This window comes from Oncorhynchus tshawytscha, linkage group LG12, assembly GCF_018296145.1.
Source record: "Oncorhynchus tshawytscha isolate Ot180627B linkage group LG12, Otsh_v2.0, whole genome shotgun sequence".
Taxonomy (NCBI): Eukaryota; Metazoa; Chordata; class Actinopteri; order Salmoniformes; family Salmonidae; genus Oncorhynchus; species Oncorhynchus tshawytscha.
In genome coordinates, this window is record NC_056440.1 from 62,419,439 (window position 1) to 62,447,100 (window position 27,662).

The 27,662-nt window shown below is 42.8% G+C and overlaps 1 protein-coding gene across 15 annotated transcripts in view; it reads left to right on the forward strand.

Moving 5' to 3' along the window:
* Positions 1 to 27,662, forward strand: part of LOC112235723 (tight junction protein ZO-1-like) — a 144,875-nt gene that overhangs the window by 74,536 nt on the left and 42,677 nt on the right. For 10 of the 15 annotated variants that reach the window (XM_024404218.2, XM_024404205.2, XM_024404214.2 and 7 more), the window contains 8 exons: positions 17,042 to 17,098; positions 20,017 to 20,141; positions 20,321 to 20,423; positions 20,611 to 20,944; positions 21,063 to 21,169; positions 22,051 to 22,219; positions 22,471 to 22,612; positions 26,742 to 26,878. In XM_024404218.2, the coding sequence (XP_024259986.2) occupies positions 17,042 to 17,098; positions 20,017 to 20,141; positions 20,321 to 20,423; positions 20,611 to 20,944; positions 21,063 to 21,169; positions 22,051 to 22,219; positions 22,471 to 22,612; positions 26,742 to 26,878 (1,174 nt within the window). The remainder of the gene's footprint in view (positions 1 to 17,041; positions 17,099 to 20,016; positions 20,142 to 20,320; positions 20,424 to 20,610; positions 20,945 to 21,062; positions 21,170 to 22,050; positions 22,220 to 22,470; positions 22,613 to 26,741; positions 26,879 to 27,662) is intronic. The other 5 variants (XM_024404208.2, XM_024404210.2, XM_024404212.2 and 2 more) reach the window with 1 other exon arrangement.

A 27,662-nucleotide genomic window follows, 5' to 3' on the forward strand; every position in this document is an offset into this window, starting at 1 on the left:
TACTGGAGACCAGGAGCGCTGAGCCGGCACAACCCGTCCTGGCTGGATGCTCACTTTTGCATGGCAAGTGTGAGGAGCTGGCACAGAATGTACCGGGCTGTGGATGCGCACTGGAGACACATTGCGTATCGCCGTAAAACATGGTGCCTGATTGGTCCCACGCTCCTCACAGCGACTGTCTTGCTCCAGACACCAAAACATCCACTCTACCTCATCACTCCCCTCAACTATCTCACAATACTCCTCGCTCAGTCTATTCCAATATTCCTCTTCGCTCTCAGACTTGCCACTCTGCTTTGCGGACCAACCCCTGCCTCTCGGGCTTCCGTCATGGTCGTGAACTTCGGAGTCGCCGTTGATCCTCCTGCGTCTGCTTCCATGGAAGGCTTTCGTCTCCTGACATTATTTTCTCCCAAGTCCAGGATGTCTTCTCCTCCTGGCCACGCTGCTTGGTCCGTTTGTGGTGGGATCTTCTGTCACGTTCGTCATAAGGAGTAGACCAAGATGCAGTGTGGTATGTTTCCATCCTTTATTATGGAATAGAAAACTTCAAAGAACAAACCTACAAAATGAACAAACGAAACGTGAAGCTATAATAATGCTCACAGGCAACTAAACATAGGCAAGATCCCACAAAGCACAATGGGAAAATGGCTACCAAAATATGATCACCAATCAGAGACAACAATAAACAGCTGCCTCTGATTGGGAACCATTCTAGGCCAACAGAAATATAATTCAACTAGATAACCCACCCTTAAATCACACCCCGACCTAACCAACATAGAGAATAAAAGCTCTCTATGGTCAGGGCGTGACAGCGGCGAACAAGTGTGCCCACATACTCAAAAGACATTCGCTTGAAAGAACGAGAAAAAAAAGCGGCAAAGGTACTAGTTGTCCATTTTGAGACGCCGTAGCCAGTATACACTTGAGATTAATCGGAATGGCCGATTTTAATTAGGGCCAATTTCAAGTTTTCATAACAATTGGTAATTGGCATTTTTGGACACCGATTGTGGGCAGTTAAGAACACATTCGAATTTTCCATGACGGCCTAGGAACGGTGGGTTAACCTTTCTAGGGCAGGCGTTCCGCTAGCAGAACCCCTCGACAACATTCCGCTGAAAAGGCAGCGCGTGAAATTCAAAAATATTTTTTAGAAATATGTAACTTTCACACATTAACAAGTCCAATACAGCAAATGAAAGAAACTTCTTGTTAATCTTCCCATCGTGTCCGAATTCAAAAAGGCTTTACAGCGAAAGCACAACATATGATTATGTTAGGTCATAGCCAAGTCAAAAAAAAACACAGCCATTTTTCCAGCCAAAGATAGGAGTCACAAAAAGTAGAAATATAGATTAAATGAATCACTATCCTTTGATGATCTTCATCAGATGACACTCATAGTACATCATGTTACACAATACATGTATGTTTTGTTCGATAATGTGCATATTTATATCCAAAAATACATGGATTTTACATTGGAGTTTACATTGGCGTGTTACGTGCAGTAATGTTTTGATTCCAAAACATCCGGTGATTTTGCAGAAATACTCATAATAAACATTGATAAAAGACACAAGTGTTATTCACAGAATTAAAGATAAACTTCTTCTTAATGCAACCGCTGTGTCAGATTTCAAAAAGACTTTACGGAAAAAGCATAATCTGAGAATGGCGCTCAGAGCCCAATCCAGCCAAAGAAATATCCGCCATGTTGGAGTCAACAGAAGTTAGAAATAACACTATAAATATTCACTTACCTTTGACGATCTTCATCCGAAGGCACTCCCAGGAATCACAGGTCGACAATAAATGACTCATTTGTTCCATAAAGTTCCATGAAGTCCATAGCGTGTTCAGCCCAGTAATCCATCTTCATGAGGCGCGAGCACTTCGCCCATACGACAACTCGAAAAGTTCCATTACAGGTCGAAGAAACAAGTCAAACGATGTATGGAATCAATCTTTAGGATGTTTTTTTAACACACATCATCAAGATTCCAACCTGAGAATTTCATTGTCTGAAGAAAAGCACTGGAACGAGAGCTAACTCTAATGGTATAGAGAGAAATAGTCCTATAATTCCTATAATACCTACAACCTAAAACTTCTTACCTGGGAATATTGAAGACTCATGTTAAAAGGAACCACCAGCTTTCATATGTTCTCATGTTCTGAGCAAGGAATTTAAACGTTAGCTTTTTTACATGGCACATATTGCACTTTTACTTTCTTCTCCAACACTTTGCTTTTTGCATTATTTAAACCAAATTGAACATGTTTCATTATTTATTTGAGGCTAAATTGATTTTATTGATATATTATATTAACCTCTCTGGGATATGTGGGACGCTAGCGTCCCACCTGGCCAAAAGCCAGAGAAAATGCAGAGCGCCAAATTCAAATAAATTACTATAAAAATCAAACTTTCATGAAATCACATATGTAAGATACCAAATTTAAAGCTACATGTGTTGTGAATCCAGCCAACATGTCAGATTTCAAAAAGGCTTTTTGGCGAAAGCAAGCAATGCTATTATCTGAGACTAGCACCTCCGTAAACAAAGAGAGAAAACATATTTCAACCATGCAGGCACGACACAAAACGCAGAAATAAAAATTTAATCGTGCCTTACCTTTGACGAGCTTCTTCTGTTGGCACTCCAATATGTCCCATAAACATCACAAATGGTCCTTTTGTTCGATTAATTCCGTCGATATATATCCAAAATGTAAATTTATTTGACGCGTTTGATCCAGAGAAACACCGGTTCCAACTTGCGCAACGTGACTACAAAATATCTCAAAAGTTACCTGTAAACTTTACCAAAACATTTCAAACTACTTTTGTAATACAACTTTAGGTATTTTTTTAAAAGTAAATAATCAATAAAATTGAAGACTGGATGATCTGTGTTCAATACAGGAAGAAAACAAAATGACGCTACCTTTCTGGTCATGCACCTCTAACAAACAGTACACTTGAAGTGACCCTCGTTTTGAACAGGGCTACTTCATTACACAAAGGAAAAACCTCAACCAATTTCTAAAGACTGGTGACATCCAGTGGATGCGGTAGGAACTGCAAGATTGTCCCTTAGAAATCTGGATTCCCAATGAAAACCCATTGAAAAGAGATTGACCTCAGGGGTTTCGCCTGCTACATAAGTTCTGTTATACTCACAGACATGATTCAAACAGTTTAGAAACTTCATAGTGTTTTCTATCCAAATCTATATATCTTATCTTCTGGTGATGAGTAGCAGGCAGTTGAATTTGAGCATGCATTTCATCTGGATGTGAAAATTCTGCCCCGTCACCAAGAAGTTAAAATAAAAGTGTTAATTCAGTATTGTTGTAATTGTCATTATTATAAATAAATAAAAATCTGCCGATTAATCGGTATCGGCTTTTTTTTGGTCCTCGGCGTTAAAATCATAATCAGTCGACCTCTAATACACTTCCTCAAAATAATCTGAATTAATCAAAGATGACTCAAGAAATCTGTCATTGATTTTGATGTTTTTACCGATGACATCTTAGTCGCACAATTTTATATCTAACTGATGTTTGGTGCAGCATTTCTAAATGAAAAATGTGCATGAAAACGAGTCGTCTCTTGTTGAAGGACAACAAACACTTTACTGAAGAATCCCTACTTTTGACCAATCACTGACAGAGGGGTGTAGACTGCGCCTACCAACTTCGGCTTGCCTCAAACCTTTTTGTGTGCCCGAAAAACCCTTACCGAAGTCCAAAACGAACAAAAACGTCACATGTCGTCATTTATATATGCACAAACTCTTCCGACTGTTTCATCTGGGAAGCATGCGGGCGCCTTTTAGTCACGTCTCTATTTGGGTCTTTAGGGTGCTCAATATAGAAAGCCAACTCCGTTGCTCTTAGCTACTCATTTTTTCCACGGATTTTCTCTGTACATTTGCCTTCCTCCTGTAATTCTCCAGCTTGTGTTATCCACTGGAGTCCTAATATTAAGTTATTTTATAAATACATTGCTGTGTTGAGCAATGGGCTGCAGCCTTCCAGCAGTAAGTCCTGTCAGTGGCATTGCCTTGTAAGACAGCTGTCTATGAAAATGTCTAGTAATACAGTGGTGGTCACTGGTCCTTTTTGTGGACGTCTGTGTGTTTGATGTCCACAGCTCCACACAGAGCTCTTCCAGGTGTTTTCTTCACACCTTGTTTGACCCACTCACATCAAAAAGAGAGCCCTGAAAAGTGTTAGCTGCACTGGTGTACTAGGAGCACAGTATGCTGGTCCTCTGAATCAGTCCCACCGTTAAAGGATTAGTGTATATAAAATGGATTTGGGCCTTGTTTTTAGTATGTATTGGGGTGGGTGTTTGTGTCTGCGTGTGTGTGACCGAGAGAGTGAGAGATTCTCGTGAGTGAGTGAGTGAGTGAGTGAGTGGGTGGGTGGTGTTTACAACCGCACCTGTGTGGAGCAGTGCCCAGGGAGTTGAGGCAGATTGTCAAGGTAAAACAACATATAGTGTGATCATTTTGCCTTAGAGGAGGAAATATATACAGTACCAGTCAAAAGTTTGGACACACCTACTCTTTATTTGGACTATTTTCTACATTGTAGAATAATAGTGAAGACATCAAAACTATGAAATAACACATGGAATCATGTAGTAAACAAAAATGTGTTCTAAAAGTAGTCACACTTTGCCTTGATGACAGGTTGGCACACTCTTGGCATTCTCTCAACCAGCTTCACCTGGAATGCTTTCCCAACCGTCTTGAAGGAGTTCCCATATATGCTGAGCACTTGTTGGCTGCTTTTCCTTCACTCTGCGGTCCAACTCAAGGTCATATAATGCAGCACCTCATCACTCTCCTTCTTGGTCAAATAGCCCTTAAACAGCCTAGAGTGTGTTAGGTCATTGTCCTGTTGAAAAACAAATGATAGTCCCACTAAGCGCAAACTAGATGGGATGGTGTATCGTTGCAAAATGCTGTGGTAGCCATACTGGCTAAGTTTACCTTGAATTCTAAATAAATCACTGACAGTGTCACCAGCAAATCACCATCACATCACCTCCTCCATGCTTCACGGTGGGAACCACACATGCGGTGATCATTCGTTCACCTACTCTGCGTCTTACAAAGACACGGCGGTTGGAAACAAAATCTCAACTTTTGACTCATCAGACCAAAGGACAGATTTACACCGGTCTAATGTCCATTGCTTGTGTTTCTTGGCCCAAGCAAGTCTCTTTTTCTTATCGGTGTCCTTTAGTAGTGGTTTCTTTCCAGCAATTCGACCATGAAGGCCTGATTTCACGTAGTCTCCTCTGAACAGTGGATGTTGAGATGTCTGTTACTTGACCTCTGAAGCATTTATTTGGTCTACAATTTCTGAGGCTGGTAACTCTAATTAACCAATACTCTGCAGCAGAGGTAACTCTAGGTCTTTCTTTCCTGTGGGGTCCTCATGAGAGCCAGTTTCATCATAGCTCTTGATGGATTTTCCGATTGCACTTGAAGAAACTTCTTAAAGTTCTTGAAATTTTCTGGATTGACTGACCTTCATGTCTTAAAGTAATGATGGACTGTCATTTATTTTTGCTTTTTTGAGCTGTTCTTGCCATAATATGCACTTTGTATTTTACCAAATAGGGCTATCTTCTGTATACCACCCCTACCTTGTGACAACACAACTGATTGGCTCAAATGCATTAAGAAGGAAAGGAATTCCACAAATTAACTTTTAACAATGCACACCTGTTAACTTGTTATGGTCGCAATCCCGGTAACGGGATCAATATGACAACTACCAGTGAAAATAGAGGGCGCCAAATTCAAACCACAGAAATCTCATAATTACAATTCCTAAAACATACATGTGTCTTATATCATTTTAAAGCTATTCTCGTTGTTAATCCCACCAAAGTGTCCGATTTCAAATAGGCTTTTCAGCGAAAGCACTACAAACGATTATGTTAGGTCTCCACAAACCACAATAAGCACAGCCATTTTCCAGCGAAATAAAGCATTCACAAAAAACAGAAATAAAGATAAAATTAATCACTAACCTTGAATTATCTTCATCAGATGACACTCATAGGACTTCATGTTACACAATACATGCATGTTTTGTTTGATAAAGTTCATATTTATATAAAAAAATCGGAGTTTACATTGGCTATTTAGATTCACTAGTTCCAAAAACATCAAGTGATTTTGCATAGCCATATAGTTTCAACAGAAATACTCATTATACATTTAGATGATAATACAAGTTATACACGTGGAATCATAGACATACCTCTCCTTAATGCAACCGCTGTGTCAGATTTAAAAAAAAGTTTACGGTAAAAGCAACACATGCAATAATCTGAGACGGCGCTCAGAACAGAAGCCAAATTAGCCGCCATGTTGGAGTCAACAGAAACCAGAAAATACATGATAAATGTTTCCTTACTTGATGAACTTCATCAGAATGCAGTCCTAGGAATTCCAGGTCCGCAATAAATGCTTGATTTGTTCGAAAATGTCCGTTATTTATGTCCAATTAGCTACTTTGGTAAACAATTCCAAAGTCACAAAGCCTGTCCACTATAACGTGACGAAATGTCCAAAAGTTCCGTAACAGTCAGTAGAAACATGTCAAACGATGTACTGAATCAATCTTTAGAATGTTGTTTATATATATCTTGAATAATGTTCCAACCGGAGAATTAGAATGACTTCAAACGAGTGGTAACGCAGGTGCTTCCCCTGTGAACGCGCATAGTGAATGCATGGTCAACTCGTGGCAGTGGTGACTATTTCCTGTGTCATTCGACCCCCCCCCTTTCACATTAGAGTCATCAGACAAAGTTCTATTGACGGTTGACATCTAGTGGAAGGCGTAGGAAGTGAAAACTCATCCATATCTCGCTGTAATTTCAATGAGAGCTTGGTTGAAGATCTGCCACCCCCAGAAAAAAACAGGAAGTGGAATTTCTCAGGTTTTTTTCTGCTATATGAGTTCTGTTATACTCACAGACATAAATCAAACAGTTTTAGAAACTTTAGCGTGTTTTCTATCCAATACTAATAATAATATGCATATATTAGCAACTGAGAGTGAGGAGCTGGCCGTTTACAATGGGCACCTTTTCATCCAAGCTACTCAACACTGCCCCTGCAGCCATAAAAAGTTAATTAAAATGCATTCCAGGTGACTACCTCATGAAGCTGGTTGAGAGAATGCCAAGAGTGTACAAAGCTTTCATCAAGGCAAAGGGTGGCTATTTGAAGAATCTCAAATATAAAATATATTTTGGTTACTACATGATTCCATATGTGCTATTTTATAGTTTTGACGTCTTCACTATTATTCTACAATGTAGAATATAGTAAAGATAAAAAAACTCCTTGAATGAGTAGGTGTGTCCAAACTTTTGACTGGTACTGTGTATATGATATATCGTAGAAATAATGTACCGATGATCTAAAGCAGATTTAGGTTGCAGACTAGGCCTACACATTTCAATTTGGTAATCAGAAAATCTGGAGCACTAGTGAAGTGTGTGTTTTGATTGTGACCTAGGGGATTTCCCTTCAGGGAAGTACAATTGTGCTGTGGAAGGGAAGTGAGCTGTGCATCATTGAATACAAAACCGTTGCAATGCAGAATTACATTTCAATGCACCACAATTATGTGTTCAATATCAAGCATTAGCCTACCAGTACAATATTTGCATTGATGTTATATTTTGGGGTTCTGGTTAGATTGCATCCATTATGATTGTATTGTTTTTGAGAGCCAACCAGTCACGTCTGACAGCCTGGTTGCTGGGCAGACTTGATGTGTTATGCCACTTTGTTTTGTTTCCCTGGTCTTTTCCCATAATGACCTCTATTCATAGATAGTCTACCCATCCATTACTGCTGTGGTGTTTTAGGAATACATAACCAAACACATACACGCTGTGGTCTTTATTTGGGCAGCATAATATGTACGGCTGATTTAATGTCCTAAAATAAGGCTATGACTTGATCGTCTAATTGTACCTTCAGCCTCTATGAGCGGTTAAGGCAGGTGCTGGCTAGAACTCTGTGTGGTAGGCCAATGCTGAAGAACACCACTACTGGCTTGTATGGTGATACTGTGCAGATGCTGGTCAAGGATCGGACATATCCTAGTCCTAGACAGAGGTAGGAGTGAGACACCACACACACACACACATGGTCTGAGCAGGGCCTCTGCTGCAGAGGGAATAGTTAGGGTCTGCAGCTGTGTCTCTGTCTGTGTTAATGTGTGTACATCCAAATCACATGTCCCAAGCCCATGTTTACTCTAGAACTGGCTTTATTTTCCAGGAGCGTTGTGTTGTTGTGTGTCTGGTCTTCATGTAAAGATGACACCCATGGAGCTATAGGCCTCCTCTCTGGCAGACAGACATCCTCAGGAACTCTTAGTTTCTTTGATTAGAACCAGAAACCCGGTCCACTCTCCGAAATGTCCATGTTCTGTGTGTAAGTATTGTATTACACTGACTTTATGGCCTTTGAATATTTACCATATGTGATGTTTATACAGCATTTTGCCTCGTGTAACACTATACTTTATCTTTTGAGAAATCTGTGGATTTGGCTGTATTGTTTTACCTGGTTCATTGTAAGTCTAAAATGTTTTGCATATGATTAGGTACATTTCCAAGGAGCTCTCTTTTCTCCGTCCAGGGTGTTTTCTCTCGAAGCTGAAACTATTCATTGCAAACAGGAAGGGAACTCAATTTCCTGTGGGTTAATCTTGCTCTTGGTAGCTTCCTGTTCCATACAATCACGACCACACAGACACACTGACCTAATACTCCATAAGGATCTTACCTCACAGCAACCTTCACATTAAAGTCAATCATGTTTGTGTTTAGATGTATCCTCCCTATATGAACTATACACTCTTCTCCAGCTGTACCCGCAGGAGAACCCTTTTTGGTTCCAGGTAGAACCTTTTTGAAAGGGTTCTATTTGAAACCAAAAGGGTTCTACCTGGAAACGAAAAGCCGTCTTCAAAGGGTTCTCCTATGGGGACAGCTGAAGGAGAGTATGAAGACTACTAGCTATAACAAAGGTGCTACAAAAACCTGACCAAACACACCAAAGCATGAATGAATGTTTGAAATTTTATATTGGTGTCAAATCTCCAATTGGCAACCCATCCCTTATGGGATTAATTAACACACAAACAAACATTATAATAATTCACAATGGTAATTAAATGATCATTCTTCTTCCGGTGTTCTCTGCATTGTGCATCACATGAAGAGTGAAAAAATGTAAATAAAAAGTAAATCAAAACATAATAGTAATAAGGTTATCTGAACAATAATTACACCCCTAGAGCAGTAAAATAATGTATGTATGTACATTACTGTTCAAAAGTTTGGGGTCACTTGGAAATGTCCTTGTTTTTGATGTGTCCATTAAAATGTCCAAAAAATGTGTCCATTAAAATAACATCAAATTTATCAGAAAAACAGTGTAGACATTAATGTTGTAAATTACTATTGTAGCTGGAAACGGCCGATTTTTTTTTTTAATGGAATATCTACATACAGTTGAAGTCGGAAGTTTACATACACCTTAGCCAAATACATTTAAACTCAGTTTTTCACAATTCCTGACATTTAATCCTAGTAAGCATTCACTGACTTAGGTCAGTTAGGATCACCACTTTATTTTAAAGAATGTGAAATGTCAGAATAATAGTAGAGAGAATGATTTTATTTATTTCAGCTTTTATTTATTTCATCACATTCCCAGTGGGTCAGAAGTTTACATACACTCAATTAGTATTTGGTAGCATTGCCTTTAAATTGTTTAACTTGGGTCAAACTTTTTGGGTAGCCTTCCACAAGCTTCCCACAATAAGTTTGGTGAATTTTGGCCCATTCCTCCGAACAGAGCTGGTGTAACCGAGTCGGGTTTGTAGTCCTCCTTGCTCACACACGCTTTCTCAGTTCTGCCCACACATTTTCTATTGGATTGAGGTCAGGGCTTTGTGATGGCCACTCCAATACTTTGACTTTGTTGTCCTTAATCCATTTTGCCACAACTTTGGAAGTATGTTTGGGGTCATTGTCCATTTGGAAGACCCATTTGCGACCAAGCTTTAGCTTCCTGACTGATGTCTTGAGATGTTGCTTCAATATATCCACATCATTTTCTTTCCACATGATGCCATCTATTTTGTGATGTGCACCAGACCCTCCTGCAGCAATGCATCCCCACAACATGATGCTGCCACCCCCACAACATGATGCTGCCACCCCCGTGCTTCACGGTTGGGATGGTGTTCTTCAGCTTGCAAGCCTCTCCCTTTTTTCCTCCAAGCATAATGGTCATTATGGCCAAACAGTTCCATTTTTGTTTCATCAGACCAGAGGACATTTCTCCAAAAAGTACGATCTTTGTCCCAATGTGCAGTTGCAAACCGTAGTCTGGCTTTTTTGGGGCGGTTTTGGAGCAGTGGCTTCTTCCTTGCTGAGCGGCCTTTCAGGTTATGTCGATATAGGACTTGTTTTACTGTGGATATAGATACTTTTGTACCTGTTAGTAACCGCAAAACACCAGTCTCAACGTCAACAGTGAAGAGACGACTCCGGGATGCTGGCCTTCGAGGCAGAGTTCCTCTGTCCAATCTTTGTGTTCTTTTGCCCATCTTAGTCTTTTATTTCTATTGGCCAGTTTGAGATATGGCTTCTTCTTTGCAACTCTACCTAGAAGGCCAGCATCCCGCAGGCACCTCTTCACTGTTGACGTTGAGACTGGTGTTTTGTGGGTACTATTTAATGAAGCTGCCAGTTGAGGACTTGAGGCATCTGTTTCTCAAATTAGACACACTAATGTACTTGTCCTCTTGCTCAGTTGTGCACCGGGGCCACCCACTCCTCTTTCTATTCTGGTTAAAGCCATTTTACACTGTTCTGTGAAGGAGAAGTACCCAGCGTTATACGAGATCTTCAGTTTCTTGGCAATGTCTTGCATGGAATAGCCTTCATTTCTCAGAACAAGAATAGACTGATGAGTTTCAGAAGAAAGTTTCTTGTTTCTAGCCATTTTGAGCCTGTAATCGAACCCACAAATGCTGATGCTCCAGATACTCAACTAGTCTAAAGAAAGACCGGTAGTATATTGCTTCTTTAATCAGGACAACAGTTTTCAGCTGTGCTAACATAATTGCAAAATGATTTTCTAATTATCAATTAGCCTTTTAAAATTATACATTTGGATTAGCTAACACAACGTGCCATTGGAACACAGGAGTGATGGTTGCTGATAGTGGGCTTCTGTACGCCTATGTAGATATTCCATTAAAAAATTGCAGTTTCCAGCTACAATAGTTATTTACAACATTAACAATGTCTACACTGTATTTCTGAACAAGTTATTTTAATTGACAAAAAAATTGCCTTTCTTTCAAAATGAGGACATTTAAGTGACCCCAAACTTTTGAAGTGTGTGTGTGTGTGTGTGTGTGTGTGTGTGTGTGTGTGTGTGTGTGTGTGTGTGTGTGTGTGTGTCCAAGGGCACTATGTTGGCAGTGACACTCCCATGTTTTTTGATTCGTTAAAGGGATGATGACTGATAGTGGACTGCGACATGTAATCAAGGAGCGCACAGAACAGAAACTTCCCCTTCTCCGCCTGTGTTTCCTGTTTGCTCATGATATCACACATACCTGACCACTTGACCTTACCTCATCACCTGTTCTCATCACTTTTGGTTTCTCATACTGTAGTTAGACAGCTGAGACTGAAAAAGGGGCATCCCCGTTCAAGTCAGTGTTCTGTAATTCTATTTCTAAGGAGGTGACCTGTCCCAAGCTTCCTCATGCCTTTGTCCCACTGATTATCCTGCATGATTACAGATTCTCTGAGTGAAAACTACAACTGTAATCATCCTGGATATCAGGAGTTATTTATAGCAGCTTGTCTTCCATCCAGCATGGGGGAGTAATGAGGAGGGAGCACGGGAGCACAGTCATCATTTAATTTAAATTTAGGAATAGGCGGCCTGTCAGCGGGACACCTGTCGACAACATCTGGTGAAATTAGAGGGCGTGCTATTCAAATAAATAATCATAATATTAAACATTTATGAACATACAAGTATCTTATATCGGTTAAAAGCTTAAAATCTTGTTAATCTAACTGCATTGTCCGATTTACAATAGGCTTTACAGTGAAAGCATACCATGCGATTGTTTGAAGATGACGCCCCACATATTTTTCAACCTGCATTCTGTTTGGTTTCTCTTTGGATTTTCGTCTACCATATCAATTGTGTTATAGTCTCATACATTATTTTAACTTTTCTACAAACTTCAAAGTGTTTTCTATCCAATGCTACCAATTATATGCATATCCTGGCTTCTGGTCCTGAGTAACAGGCAGTTTACTTTGGGCACATCAGTCAGGCGGAAATTCTGAAAAAAGGATCCTGGCCTGAAGGAGTTTTAATGAGTTAGGTAGCTAACCTTCTCATCCACAGCTAAGACTCTCAATTGCTAATCAGAGCACCATCGCGAGACAGAGAATCAGGATGAGGGAACTTGCTATATACCTTAACACTACAACACAGAGCCTGACCGAACCCCAGTCGCCCTACTGAAAGCTCTCTGCCACAGGTTACTTCTGGGCTGTCAGTAGTATGGCCTGCACTGTACTGTGTTGTGTATTGTCTTTGAAGCAGGCCAGAGAGGAGCTGAGGCTGCTGTCTCTGGGAGGGCTCAGTAACACAAAGAGCCCCTTTAACCACAGATCAAGGCCCATGCTGTACACTGGGCTGTCCACACCTGCCTAACCTTTGTTTCTCAACAGGGCCTCTCTGGCCACGGCTCAAGCCTGACTAAATGTGAATCATGGTATAAATATACCAAACATCCCCTCCCGCCAGATCAAGACATTCATTGTTTTATGTAACTCTACTTTGGGATTAGATAATCACCATTTTGGGGGTATTTGTTGCTGTCATATTTGTTCTGGAACATCAGATGTTGTTTAGCTAGTCATTTGCTTTGGCCCTATGCTACAAGGCTTAATATTCCTGTAAACAGTTTCCATCAGATAGTATTGTTAGCATTTGCTACATGAGTCAAATGGGGGAATGCAAGGCTGTGCTGTCCTGGCTGAAACAATATTCACTCCCAGTGTTCTCCTACTGTTCATGGGTGTCTAGGAGGGGAGAAAAGGTCCCGGTCAGGGATTTGGCCATCTGCATTTATCTTCAACAGGAATGCTAATGTTCCGTGGTATTGTTCTCGGTATTCAATGTGTAGTATCATAGCAACAAGTTTCACTGGCCTTTTTAAATAGTGTCCCTGCAGATGGCCTCTTCAGGATTGTTCCCAGCAGTAGAACACAGCAGCAGTAGCACGTCTTTTTATGGCTGTAACAGCCATGCATAATGTCATCAGATTAGGACCTGATTTCTGCAGTGTCCTCTCTGTACCAGACCCTGTTCTGCACTCCACTGACACTTCACAACAAGCTGTTTTAATCACTGCTCCAGATTATGGTGAATCATTAAAAAGATAATCCCATCAGAGGAGAAGACGAGAGCAGAGTTTAGCCGCACTGGAGTAAACAGTCCTCAGTGATCAAGAGCTCCTCTCTCTCTCCTCCTGACTCACTAACCACCCTTCTCTGACCCAGAGGCCTACCAATAACCGTTAAGCCCTACGCCCTCATGACCGGTACTGCCAGTCACACCCTACCGATGCGGTAAGGCCCTTCCCAGTCAGACACGTCCCACTACTAAGGCCACTCTCTGAGTCACCACAGCAGTGAAGGGAAGAACCACAGGAGGGGAAGAGGGAGGAAAACAATGGATGTTGGAGATTCTTCAGCGTGTGTCTGTACTGTCTTCTAACATCTAGCCCCACGGCTGGAAGGGTGTGTGTGTGAGGGGGTTGGTTAGGGTAAGTGCAGGGAGAGGCAGTGAATTATAAGCCTTCTTCATTGTCTTAGGATCCCGTATTGAGAGAGAGGTCATGTATTTATCGTTAATGCTGTACATAGATACTCTGCTGGAAGTAGTTTGCACGTGTATGGGATAGAGACAAATCTCTTTAAAATGTCATCTGTACATGGTTTTAATTGAATGTATCCAGTTACTGGCCATACAGAGTATGTATGTCAGTTACAGCCTTGCCCCATACAGAGTATGTATGTCAGTTACAGCCTTGCCCCATACAGAGTATGTATGTCAGTTACAGCCTTGCCCCATACAGAGTATGTATGTCAGTTACAGCCTTGCCCCATACAGAGTATGTATATCAGTTACAGCCTTGCCCCCATACAGAGTATGTATGTCAGTTACAACCTTGCCCCATACAGAGTATGTATGTCAGTTACAGCCTTGCCCCCATACAGAGGATGTATGTCAGTTACAGCCTTGCCCCATACAGAGGATGTATGTCAGTTACAGCCTTGCCCCATACAGAGTATGTATGTCAGTTACAGCCTTGCCCCCATACAGAGGATTTATGTCAGTTACAGCCTTGCCCCCATACAGAGTATGTATGTCAGTTACAGCCTTGCCCCATACAGAGTATGTATGTCAGTTACAGCCTTGCCCCATACAGAGTATGTATGTCAGTTACAGCCTTGCCCCCTTCCTCTCCCCTTATAGCTTCACCACTCAGTGTCCTGTTCATCCTAAGACGAGGCCCCCTTGTCACATGGTCCACAAACATCATGGACATTTTTCTCATGGCTTGGGGCCCCGCTGTCTGCTTTGCAGTGTACTGTTGGCAAAATGTATGACCTCCAGCCTTACAAACACTTGACAGGAATGTCGGGTAGGGGGGCGGCTTTGGCTAAATGGGTCAGGTCCCCCCCACATAATGGCGGGCCGGCTGTGTGAGTCTCAGGGGCAGACAGTGGGAGGGAGGAGCAACACAAACCCTGCCTGCCTGTGCCAATTATGGACATTAATAACATCCACATTGAAATGCCATGAAAATCAGGGTCAAGGGGTTAACTGTGTTCATTACAGAGAAATGGGAGTTTAAGAGAACAACTACATACCCACACCCTGACTAAACTACCATACTGTACATACCCACACCCTGACTAAACTACCATACCCACACCCTGACTAAACTACCATACCCACACCCTGACTAAACTACCATACCCACACCCTGACTAAACTACCATACCCACACCCTGACTAAACTACCATACCCACACCCTGACTAAACTACCATACCCACACCCTGACTAAACTACCGTACTGTACATACCCACACCCTGACTAAACTACCCCACACCCTGACTAAACTACCATACCCACACCCTGACTAAACTACCATACTGTACATACCCACACCCTGACTAAACTACCATACTGTACATACCCACACCCTGACTAAACTACCATACCCACACCCTGACAACACTAGCCCCTCCTACCCACACCCTGACAACACTAGCCCTCCTCCTACCCACACCTTGACAACACTAGCCCTCCTCCTACCCACACCCTGATAACACTAGCCCTCCAGCTACTCACACCCTGACAACACTAGCCCTCCTCCTACCCACACCCTGACAACACTAGCCCTCCTCCTATCCACACCCTGAAAAAACTCAAACTGAGTCAAACAGGAATTCTGAGCAAAAATGTAAAATGTTGCTGGTCCTGTAACTTCTTAGTCATATAATATTAGTAAAATATTCCCAGTCTGGCCATTCCAGACATGTTAGTGTGACACAAGGCTATGCTGTGTCACTTATTGTGAACTCCATGGCTGTCTCCACCCTGCTTCTCAGCTATCCCAAACCTGTCTTCACCAGGTCCACTCAGCATTAGCCAGACAAAACATGAACTGTCTAGAGGAGACCGTAATAGCCCTGTTGATGATTACTGTGATGATGGGGATGAAGAGGAGGTTGGTCATAATGTTGTTAGGTGTTTGCTAGCTTTTCTTTTTCTTCTCCAGCGTTGCTCCTCTGCATTAGAGCAGCTGTATCATTACAGCTAAATGCCTGGATACCAGAAGGGCTTGTTGTGCATCAGTCAGACTTCTAAAAGTGGATTTGTGGGTGCAGAACTGTGATTTACAGCTGCAGGCCAAAGCACAGTCACGGGTGGAGCAGTACTGTGGGGAGGACCGGACAGAGGACAGTGTTAGACCCAGAGAGGGAGGGAGCTGCCTGTTTGTGTGATGAATTCATGTCTGTCTGGTCAATGGTGTTTCTTTTGTAGTGTTACTGTTAGCTTAATCCACACTGGCAGGCAGCACTGAGGTCCAGGTAGACCTTCCTCACCTAGAATGAACCTCAAAACAAATGGAAGATGGCCCATCTTTTTATAGCAAACAAATGTTCACTTGCACTGTAAACCAGATTGAATCTGTGTGGGCTGTCTGCTCTGTGCAACACGCGTCTATAATGTTTGCAGATTACACTTCACATTGGTGCTCACAAAAGTGCAAGCAAACACTGTCAGAGTCTCTCACCCCCAGTGATCCAGTAACACGACATGGGGGATACAACGGTAGGTGAAGCTGCTGGTGTGTGTGTGTGTGTGTGTGTGTGTGAGACACTGCAGTGGTGACGTCCCAGTGGTCTGTGGTTCAGTGTTTGGGGTATAATAGTCCTCAGTCTCTCTCTCTCTCTCTCTCTCTCTCTGTCCGCTGGGTACCTGGTAAAGAGCATTGCCCTCCAGGCAGCCTCCGCCCCCTCTTCTCTCAGCATGAAACCCAGACCATCAAAAGTGCTCTGCAAACGGAGAGAGCACATGATAAGCTTTTAAAACCGTGACTGAGTATCCAGCCAACCAGAGACACTCCGAGGTCTACCACAAGTTCAATCTCTGTCAGCCTTTATTAGAAAATCCGTACTTTTTGGAGTATTGTTTTTTTACACTGGCACTAAATACATTACCTCCCGTGGACTTTTACCCTGTTTTGGAATGGTGATTATCACAGTGTTAACTGCTTACCCTCATTACCCTAATGATGTTAGTGACACCTCTCTCTCTCTCTCTCCCTGTCTTAGAGTGCAGCGATGGAGGAAACTGTAATATGGGAACAGCACACAGTGACCCTTCACAGGGTAAGTGTTTACCTCTCTCCGTTACTCTCTCCTTCTCCTCCCCATTCCTATGTAGCCCTCTCCAGCCCTACATCATCATCCCTCTCTCTCAGTGCCGGGAAGGCCAGCTGCAGGATCAGGAAGTGATGAAACACACAATGGGCCCAGCATACAGATGTCAGGAAGCTGTGGTGAGGAAGAGGGCTATGTAGCGTCCTCTTCCTGTGTGTTTCTCTTCTCTTCCTGTAGGCAAGCCAGCCCCATGGCTCTCCAGGATCACAGGGAATACTGTATGTTGTGTGGACTACACATTAACTAGTCTGTGAGTGCCTAAGGCTGGGAGTTGTCAGTGACCTCACGATACGATATTATCGCTATACTTGGTACCGATACGATATGTATTGCGATTCTCAAGATTCCTAATGTATTGCGATTCAATACTGTGATTTTATTATGATTCCATGGTCCAAACATATTGCTCACCATGTGTCTGCTGCAGATGGATGAGAGAGAGCCGTGAGAAATGTAGTCATGGAAATAAGTGTGCAAAAGTAACTAAACTAAATAAAACAGTATTACGATATTGTCAAAAAAAGATACGATATATCGTCAAAAATAATATCCTGATATCTAACTGTATCTAGCAATTTCTTTTTCTGTCCATCACCATTAGTACCCTATATAAATATTAGCTTTTAAAACTTTTATTTTTATTTTTTAAATCCATGGATTTACAACTTTTTTGATTAGAATTGATTAGAATTCAAATTTACTATGTTGCCAATAATTATTTTTGTCGGGGTCTCAACTTCCTGTTGAGAGTTAGAATAGTAAAATACACAAGGTGCAATTTCTACATGTGGTTGTGCATCAGCAGTGTTTCTCTTGTCATGTCATTCACAGTGATGATCGTCCCATGTCCTCCATCACTTGATTTAAAGAAATGTTAAATAACCAGACACTGATGATGATTTACAGTTGATGAGAAGCACATTTACTTATTGATAATAATGTGGGTTAGAAAAGTCCTCTTGATTGTTGCTGGTCACCTGTAAAAGGTGAGAAACAGTGTTTTAAGAGTTTGATTTAGGCGCAACGGCCGTTGGTTCGGCGGCAAACTCTTGTTGTGCGTCTCCCGATTTAATATAGGCTGTTTCTGGTCGTACATTAAGTGATCGAAAGTACAATATGATATCGTTTACTAATTAACACGTAAAGGAGATCATCAGGAATGTGTATGATTGATTACCTTGCATTTCCTTGTTTATTGGAGAGGGTTCTGTTCACTTCCTGTTCAGAGAATTGACTGGCAGGTGGGGTGCGTTGGAGCGCATAGTTAATGAATGGTACGGGTAGTGCTCTAGTAGCTTTTCTCGAGAGGGACATAAATGTTCATATCCCCAAAGTCTAGTTATTCATTAAGCATGGCTTAGCACAGTCATTGAGATATGTGCTGGGATATATTCAAGTATGTTTATGATCTGAACGACGTTTAGATTGTTAATTAATTGGTGTGTGAGATGCCTTGTTTTCATTGGTCAAATGCACTAGGGGTAGGGGTGTAAGAACCCTGTATTCTCATTGTTTAAGAGACAGGACAGGGAACGGGTCGGCAAGCTGCCGGTTACGGGCATATTTGAAACATTTATTTTGTTATTCACTCCCACTCAGATAGCCTATCAACATGGCATAAGTCATGGCAAAATGTGTACAATTGCATAAAACTTGCTTCAAAACAGACACGTTTTCTCTATGCCCCATGGGCAAATGTGTACAATTGCGTGAAACTTGAGGTGGGCCCCCTGAACCAAATCTCACTTAGGGCCCCCTTGGGAGCATGTTTTCAGGAGCTTTGGTCCCAGGAAACAGAGAATTTCTAATTTGGTCCCAGGCTGAAATAGTTTAAGAAACCCCTACACTAGACCATTGGAAAGCAAAACTACTACAACAGGAGTAGATTCACGACAGTGGTGAAGGCATAACTCTGGCACCACCCGCTCCCTTTCCAAAACCATATTATTATCCCACTTACACTGGTATAGGCCTACCACTTAAATTAGTTTACTCCATGATTGCACTGTGGTAAGCATGCTATTAAGTTTTTTTGTGTTTACACTTTTCAATGACATACACTCTCAGGACTAGACTAGTGAAACAGGTGATGTGTTGACATGGATTATCTCATTGGCTGTCTGGAGGGGTGCAATGTTTAATAACATAACGACCATAGGAGTTGGCTCCACGACACTAACAGATCTGGGACCAGGCGAGAGGCATGCAGTCAATGTGTGGTTGTGCCAGCGAGCGGATCACCATCAGGGTTATTATAAGTGTCTCTCCTCTCAGTCTCCAGTCCTGAGTGGCGTCCTGGCCTGGCCATCTGTCAGGAGATCAGGAGTCAGGACAGAGTCAGGCTGGCTGTGATAATGGAGGAAAAAAAGATAATGGAGGCTCCAGTCAGAGGTGACAGACTGACTAGAGAGGAGAGAGACCTGAGAGCAGATCAGATCACTGTGCCAGACATTATCAATAAGTAAATGTGCTTCTCTCTCTCTCTCTCTCTCTCTCTCTCTCTCTCTCTCTCTCTCTCTCTCTCTCTCTCTCTCTCTCTGTGTGATGTCCAACCATGGTCATAACACACACTAATCATTTTGCTATAGCTAGGCTATATGAAGGGATGGTTGATGGTTGCTTCCTTCTGACTTAAATAGAATGACTAGAGTTTAGAGTAGCTGTGGGTCTTTTCCTATGTATCGGATCTGCTACGCTAACTGAACTGAGGAAGTATGGGCTATGTAGTCTACTGTGTACAGTATTATGTTCATCAATTGCATTCAGGCAAAAAACTCACAGATGGAGGAAATGAAGAAAACATACACTGTTGTCCCAGACCTCATGTCCTCTCCAACTTCTGTTGTGTGTGTGTGTGACGTGTGCAGGCCCCAGGGTTTGGGTTTGGCATAGCCATCTCAGGGGGCCGGGACAACCCTCACTTCCAGAGTGGTGAGACTTCCATTGTCATCTCCGACGTCCTGAAGGGAGGCCCAGCAGAAGGACTCTTATCGTAAGTGCAGAAAACACTTTCGATGGAGATTTTCTGTGAGCACGATTTTTAGTTCAGCACGAGCCTTAATCTGTGTCTGGGTAACCAGCCCTATATGTTACCGCTATGGTCTTGATTTGGGAGTGGTCAATGTAGATTCTGACTGTGATTGAGCCTCCTTGTTTCTCTTCTCCTTCCAGGGAAAATGACCGTGTGGTAATGGTCAACGCAGTGTCCATGGACAACGTAGAGCATGCATACGCAGTGCAGCAGCTTCGGAAGAGTGGAAAGAACGCAAAAATAGTGAGTTGTTGTATTCCTCAGAGGAATGAACAACAGGCTAACCTTAACGTTATGGCCCTCGGCAAATACATTCCTCTTCTATGAATGTCACCCCAGGGATTTAGACACGTTTCTCACTTCATTGAGTTGATAGGAGGTCATTTGAGATGGTCGAGAATGACATTATGTCCCTTTCTTTCCCCCACAGACGATCCGAAGAAAACGAAAGGTTCAGATCCCGGTGTCTCGCCCGGGGGACAGGGAGACGATGTCCGAGCACGAGGAAGAGGACACTGATGAAGACGATGGTTACGAGCAGCACAGCGGCCGCAGCGGGCCCACCAGCACCTATGGCGCGGCGAGCGGCGGCACGGCCAGCAGGCGGACGAATGACCGCGAGCGTGAACGCAGCAATAGCAGCCGGCGGGAACACAGTGCCTCGCGAGAGAGGAGCATCTCACCCCACTCTGGCCGATCCCAAGGCTCCTCTACACCGTCCCGCCCCGCCAAAGTCACCCTTGTCAAGTCCCGCAAGAATGAAGGTGGGCGCCGCAATGTCCAGCTTAGGTCTTTCTTTTGCGTTGTCAGTTTGACCCTACAGTTTAAGGTGTGGTATTGCACAGGGCTCTGCTAATATTGTTTTGTTTTTGTTGTTCAAAGTAGAGTATGGTCTGCGTTTGGCCAGCCACATCTTTGTGAAGGACATCTCCCCAGAGAGCCTGGCAGCACGGGACGGAAACATCCAGGAGGGAGACGTGGTGCTGAAGGTGAGAACCAGAGACATGATGGAGCTGGTCCTTATGCACGATGACCTGGAGTGGGAATGCCACCGGTTCAAATCCTGGGACGGGCACTCAAAGAAACGGGAACTGAGATGCAGAGCAGAAATATACTAAGCATACCACTTCCCATGAGGCAATATTTTGGGCCTGCATTCACTAATAAGCTAGTGTAAATATTGGAAGGTTGCCAGGGCCTCACAAAGAGTTGGAGAGGGGAGGGGTATACAATGTCACACCTTCACACGAACTTCATCAACACAACACACCGTTTCACTATGACATCTAGTCATTCTAGCCTCTGTTTTATATGTCCCCTCTGAGAGAGATGCCTGTAATGTGAGTTCAAAGTTCATTCGTGTGCTTCTCAGTAACCAAGCATTCCATGCATTCCATCACTCTCTTTGGTTCCTGACTAGTCGGTCGCTGATGGGAAAGATCTACCTCATCACAAGAATGTAGACCCTGGATTCTGACTGTCCTAAGTTAAAAAAAAGTCCTTGTGTAGATCTCAAGTCTTACAAGTGTAGTAACTATGAAAGCGTGTACAGGAAAGAGGGATAACGTGTGGTTGTGGGACTTTAGCCTTCCCGTATAAACATTTAAACAAGGAGTGGTGATTTCATTTTTATGCAATATTGTATGATGGTATGTTTAATCTCTCACAGCAAGTGACCATACGTAAAGCACTGTGCATGTGAAACATTTGCTAAAGCATAGCAGACATTTTTAAACGTCATTATATATCTTTTACTCCATGGACAGGTATGGCTTTGGCGTATGTGTGCTGTTACACGAGTCCAAAGTTAAACTGTACAATGATGAGAATGAATCCTTCCTTAAACAGCCTCTCTTTTTTTTTTTCCCAGATTAACGGCACAGTGACCGAAAACCTGTCATTAATAGATGCTAAGAAGCTGATCGAGAGGTCAAAGGGCAAGTTAAAGATGGTGGTGCAGAGAGACGACAGAGCCACGTTGCTCAACATCCCCGATATGGACGACAGCATTCCCTCCGGCAACAACTCCGACCGAGACGGTGAGATGGAGCTCTGTGCGTTCTCTACAGGACGGTAACCTCAATCAATCTCGTGTTTTAACAACCTCATATTGATTAACACCGTTTTGTTTAGCTCACAATATGGCATGATTTTATGAGGGTGCAATTTCCCAAAGGTATCTGAAAAGGAAAACTTACTACTTAATCCTTTTTCTACTGATTTCTCTCTCTTTTTCAATCTCTTTTTCAATGGTTCAATCGCCATATTAAACACCACTTTGCTCTAACAGACATTTCGGAAATTCATTCACTGACCTCAGACCATTCCTCTCGATCCCATGATCGAGCACGGGGCAGTCGATCCCGCTCCCCTACCCGGTCTGAGCCCTCGGACCCCTCCCGACACTCACCACGGCAGATCAGCAATGGCAGGTAAAGAAAACACACACGCTACACACACACACACATATTACACAATCGTCATGGGACAGCTGTCATACACATCACACAGACACCCACAGCGCTGCAACTCAAGCCTCATCGTGCATCATGTTAAAGCCCATAAGTGGTTAGTTAGTGTTAATCACCAGCACTTCTAGAGGGCTGTGTATAAATCAGTTGATAATGAAGACACAGGATGAATAGAACAGAAATGTGTGGCTCTATGAGCCCAGCAGTGCCATAATGACCTGCTGTAGGGGTCAGAGGTCACAGAGAGGCAGAGGAGAGGATATTGATGCTTTTCTACATCGATGTCCCGTCCCTTGCACCCCTCCCTATAGCTCACCATATAGTCTCCCTATATACAGTGTCCATAATAACTCATCACAACCTAAAGGAAACCACCAGCCTGGAATGGGCCAGAGCCTCAGTCAGTACAATGATAACTATATATTTGATAAACTGTCTAAATATTAACATGTCCTTCATTTCTTCCATTTTCCCAGTCATTTGAATGTCTTGTTTCTTTCCTCTGTTGCACAATTTTCTCTTTCGATCTCCTCAGTTGGAGGCTAAAGTAAGTTTGCATGGAAAGCAGTGGAGAGATGCAGTAACCGGCTTTGACAGACATTAAGTAGTGGCGACTGGCTTGCCTGCATAGCTGCCTGCGTAGCTGACTAAGTAGATAGTCGCTAGACAGAGAAGTAGACCAGTAGATGAGTTGCCTTGACTGAGCGCGGCTTGACAGTTCCTCTCAGATTGGACAGGAGGCTTGGCGCTGTTAGCCGGTCTGACTGTATGTAGTGTGTTGACGCCAGAGGGGCTGGAGGGAGGGATAGAGCTGTGGAAGGAAAGGCTGCTGCTGGTTTCTGATCACACGGCCTGCCTGCCGTATCACAGCAATTAACCAGGATGAGGATGGATTGCCCAGATGGCGCTCGTGTGTCGAGCGGAAAGGCTCTGAGCCCTGGAGGAGAGGGTCTGTAGAGAGAAAGCCCTGGATTCAAAACGAAACACTACACAACTCAAGTCAAGTGTTCTGCTTCCAAACTCTACCATGTCCTCTATTCCCTTTCCTGGTTTGGCTGTTTCTGCTGCAGAGCACACATATGGAGGGTCAGATACCTGAAAAGGCACTACTCATTTCAGATTCTGCCAGCATTGGTTCTGTCCTTTTTGAATCGCAGTGAACAGTCCTATTTATTTGACAGAGATTTCACATAGATTTAGCATCCCGTAGCCCCCTGTAGTTGCTGAGCACTCTGTGTTTGTACCTGTCGTTAGCTCCCTCCTCAGTGCTGCTGTAGTGTTTTGACATCCTGATATGATGGCATTCATGCAAATAAGCAGCTGTAGCATTGATCTGAAATGGGAAAACAGACAGCCGGTTGGTTGGTACTTCGTAGCGGTACTGGTCTCTCCTCAATGCTCTGGGTCTAAACCCCAAGCCCTGTCAACCCATATGGAATCAGATGAATGGCAAATCAACAACTCCATGGAAAACTTAGTACCCACTTGAGGCAGTGGAGAACATTGTGTAATGGCATTAAAGTCAATTCGTCATCAGAGGCTGGGATGAATGAATGCCTGGCTAGATAGATGCTAGATATCTGAAGGGACCAATTGTTAGTGATTTACAGCTGCCTGTTTGTCACCAAGCCACTCCAGTAACCAATTGCCGTAAATCAGCCCCAGTATAACTGTCAACAATACTGTGGAATAACAATTCTTGTCTCAATGCAGGAACGCAGGGACATTCTTACACAGAATACTCCCACTGTAAGTGTCACAATGTCACAAAAACACCCTGCCAGTAGTTGTTGAGACCATCCTAGAGTTTAGGCTAGTACTTAGTTTAGTACTACTGATCTACATCGCTCTTTCTGTCTTGTTTTCTTTCCAGAGTTAGCCTTTAGGTTTGGGGATTTTGAATTGGTGTTACTTGTCTTCTTGTACATACACAATGAGTAGCATAATATATGTTGTATTCCTGAGCCTTGAGCACTTTGTTTGAATGTTGGTAGTCTAGTTCTAAGCCATACTCTGTTTGCTCTTTATGAATGTCAGTCAAGAGGGACTAAATGGTGAGTGTCAGCAGGGATTGGCTATAACCAGACCAGTATGCATGCAGTAGTCATCACAGTATGTATTAGCTATGCAGGAGGCCAGGCAGGAATTTGATACGCTTCCCACAGAGATTTGCCCCAGAATCAGACGGTTCACAGAGTTGAGGTTTTCTCTATAGTTAAATGTTTCCCTTGTCCCTGTGAGAAACCATTCCCTAATATGGAATCAGGTCGTCATTGTAATCAAGACTTGACTAATTGACTTACCTGTATAAATAAAGGTGAAATAAAAAACGTCTTTGTGAGAGTACCTCATTGAACTGTGAACTGTTAGCCTCCTGCATTTGGTTTTGTAAGGGATTTTCCTCAAATAACACAATAAAAAAAGCTGTGCAACTGTCCCATTTTAGATGGATGTTTTGACAGGGGTCTGTGGGAATTAAAAAATAAAAGTATCCCTCTTTGCATGATGCAAAACACATTTTATCACAACAAGATTATTGTGTTGCGATGTCCATTTATACAGCGTAACCTTTGATTGATGCCACAGGAGGAAATAAGAAACAGATTGCAGATTTGTGCTTTGGTCCTTGTGTACTGTTGTGTTTCGAAAAGGAGAGAAAGGAGGGAGGGAGGCAAGGTGAAAGCAGTACGTAGGGATTTATGTTTAGTTGATATGCTGCCTCCAGGACAGGGCAGGGAGGACAGGGGCGGTGCCAGGACAGGCCAACAGGCCCTCTCTGACTGACTGACGGACGGACAGACAAATAGACAGGCGATTATAGCTTTGTTGAAATTCATCCCTTGCAACGCAGACTGTCCTGCAGCCCTTTTTAATGTCTTTCTCTACATTCCCTAATGCACTCTGAACTTTAAACACATTATCTGGAATTCCACTGTTGAATAATTGTAATGGGAGACGTTTGATGGAGTGTTTTCATTTGTTCTCACAAAGACAGGAAATAGAATACTAGAAATGCAAGGGTCACCATTTCACTTTTCAAGCCAACACGTTTTGCTGTTGTTTGAGTCTGGTTTTGTCTTTGGGACGTGAGTGCATGTTATCCTGTTAAAGTCCTGTGTGAGGGAGAGTGAGTGAGCGCTGGGTGTAAGATGGGGACACAGTCAGGCTGTAGTGCAGCTTACCGCTTCATTCGTGTAAAAAGCTGCTGGATGCCAGCTTCGGGGTCACGTGACCAGGCTGGAATTCGCCCATTGTTCTTAGAAACAGCCGAGTAGAGCTGCGGAGACTGAGCACGGCATTCACACATCTGATCTGAACTCTCAGTGCCTGGCTGCCGTGAGCTGGAGCAGGGACTGGCTCTGGCAGGTATACTGTACTGCTGCTGTGGTTTGGTTAGAAGGTTGAGAAGGGAAATGGAATGAATCATTTGTAATGCACACAGTTCTCAATCAAAACATTTTAGAAAAATGTCTGCTTCGGTATGACTGATTTAGTGTTTCTGGTCTCTGTGGTTGTTAGTGATACTGTAGGGTTGAGAGGACAGTCTCTAGACCACACAGCTGAAAGCACCTGGAGTCTGCTCTGCTGCTGATGCAGTCAATGCCGAGGTGAAACCAGGGCCAGCAGAGACTAGGTCCTGACCCTGTTAATATAGTTTGAGAGGAAGACGGCCGTCCTTTTTAACTGCTTATAGTTTTAGCCGTTCTTCACTGTTCCTAATGCCTTATCACTCATTCCATGCTGTGATGTCAGTAATACGACGCTCTCATAACAACACACACAGATCACACACACTCCATCACCGTAGCTACGTCCCAGGGCTAAAACAGCAGGACCTTCCCAACACAGCCTGTGCAGGAAGCTCTGTTATTAGTTTTATAGAACAGAACCCCTCTGTGGAGATGGTGCAGAGGTCATGCTACATTGTTTTGTCTCCTATACTTTATATTTTTTAATTAGACTCAGGGTTCATCCATCTACCTTTCTGTTCTCTCTTCATAATTGCTACCATTCTTCATCTCACTGTGTAGGCCTACAAAGGAAATAATGAACAAACCCAAAATAAATAATCAACTGTTTCTTTTTCTAGCCACAGAAGTCGAGATGAGGAGAGGATTTCCAAGCCCGGGGTGATGTCGACTCCTGTTAAAGGTTCCCAGGAGGCCCTAATCCAGGCCATCAGCGACCAGCCACTGGCCAGAGAGGACAAACTGCCCCCGCTGCCAGGTCAGTCAGGGCCCCTGCTGCCTCCACAGCTGCCTCCACCTGTCTAACTGCCTGAACCAAAACAGGCCTTGACACTCCTCTGTACTGTGCCCTCTCTGCTTCCCCCTCTCCTCTGCCCTGGATTGGAATGCACTCTGTACTCCTTGTCCCACATATCAGAAAAGCCCAGTCCATAGTACTCTAGTCCATTCCTCTAGTGCAGCCTTTCTTAAAGTATGGGTCGCGACCCAAAGTGGGTCACAGACATGTTAATGGTGGGTTGTGACATGTCAGAGTAAAAACGCTATATATATATATATATATATATATTTTTTTATATTTATTATTATTTAAATCTATTATTTAAATATATCTATATATATATATTATTTAAATCTATTATTTAAATATATCTATATATATATATAAATATGTATATATATTATTTAAATATATTATTTAAATATATCTATATATATATATATAAATATATATATATATTATTTAAATACATTTTATTTATTTATGAACACAGTCGGTCTGAACTTACTGTTGAGAGTTAGAATAGTATAATTCACAAGGTGCAATTTTGACTTTTGTTTGTGCATCAGCAATTGTTCTCTTTTGTCAGTCACTGACAGTCACTCAATTAGCCATGTCAGCAACCAATTGTTTTTATTGCTAAGTTAGTCTAGCCAGCTATCTACAGTAAACTTGTAATCATGAACCAGAGGAGGCTGCTGGGAGGAGCTATAAGAGGATGGGCTCATTGATATGGCTGGAATGGAATAAATGGAACAGTATC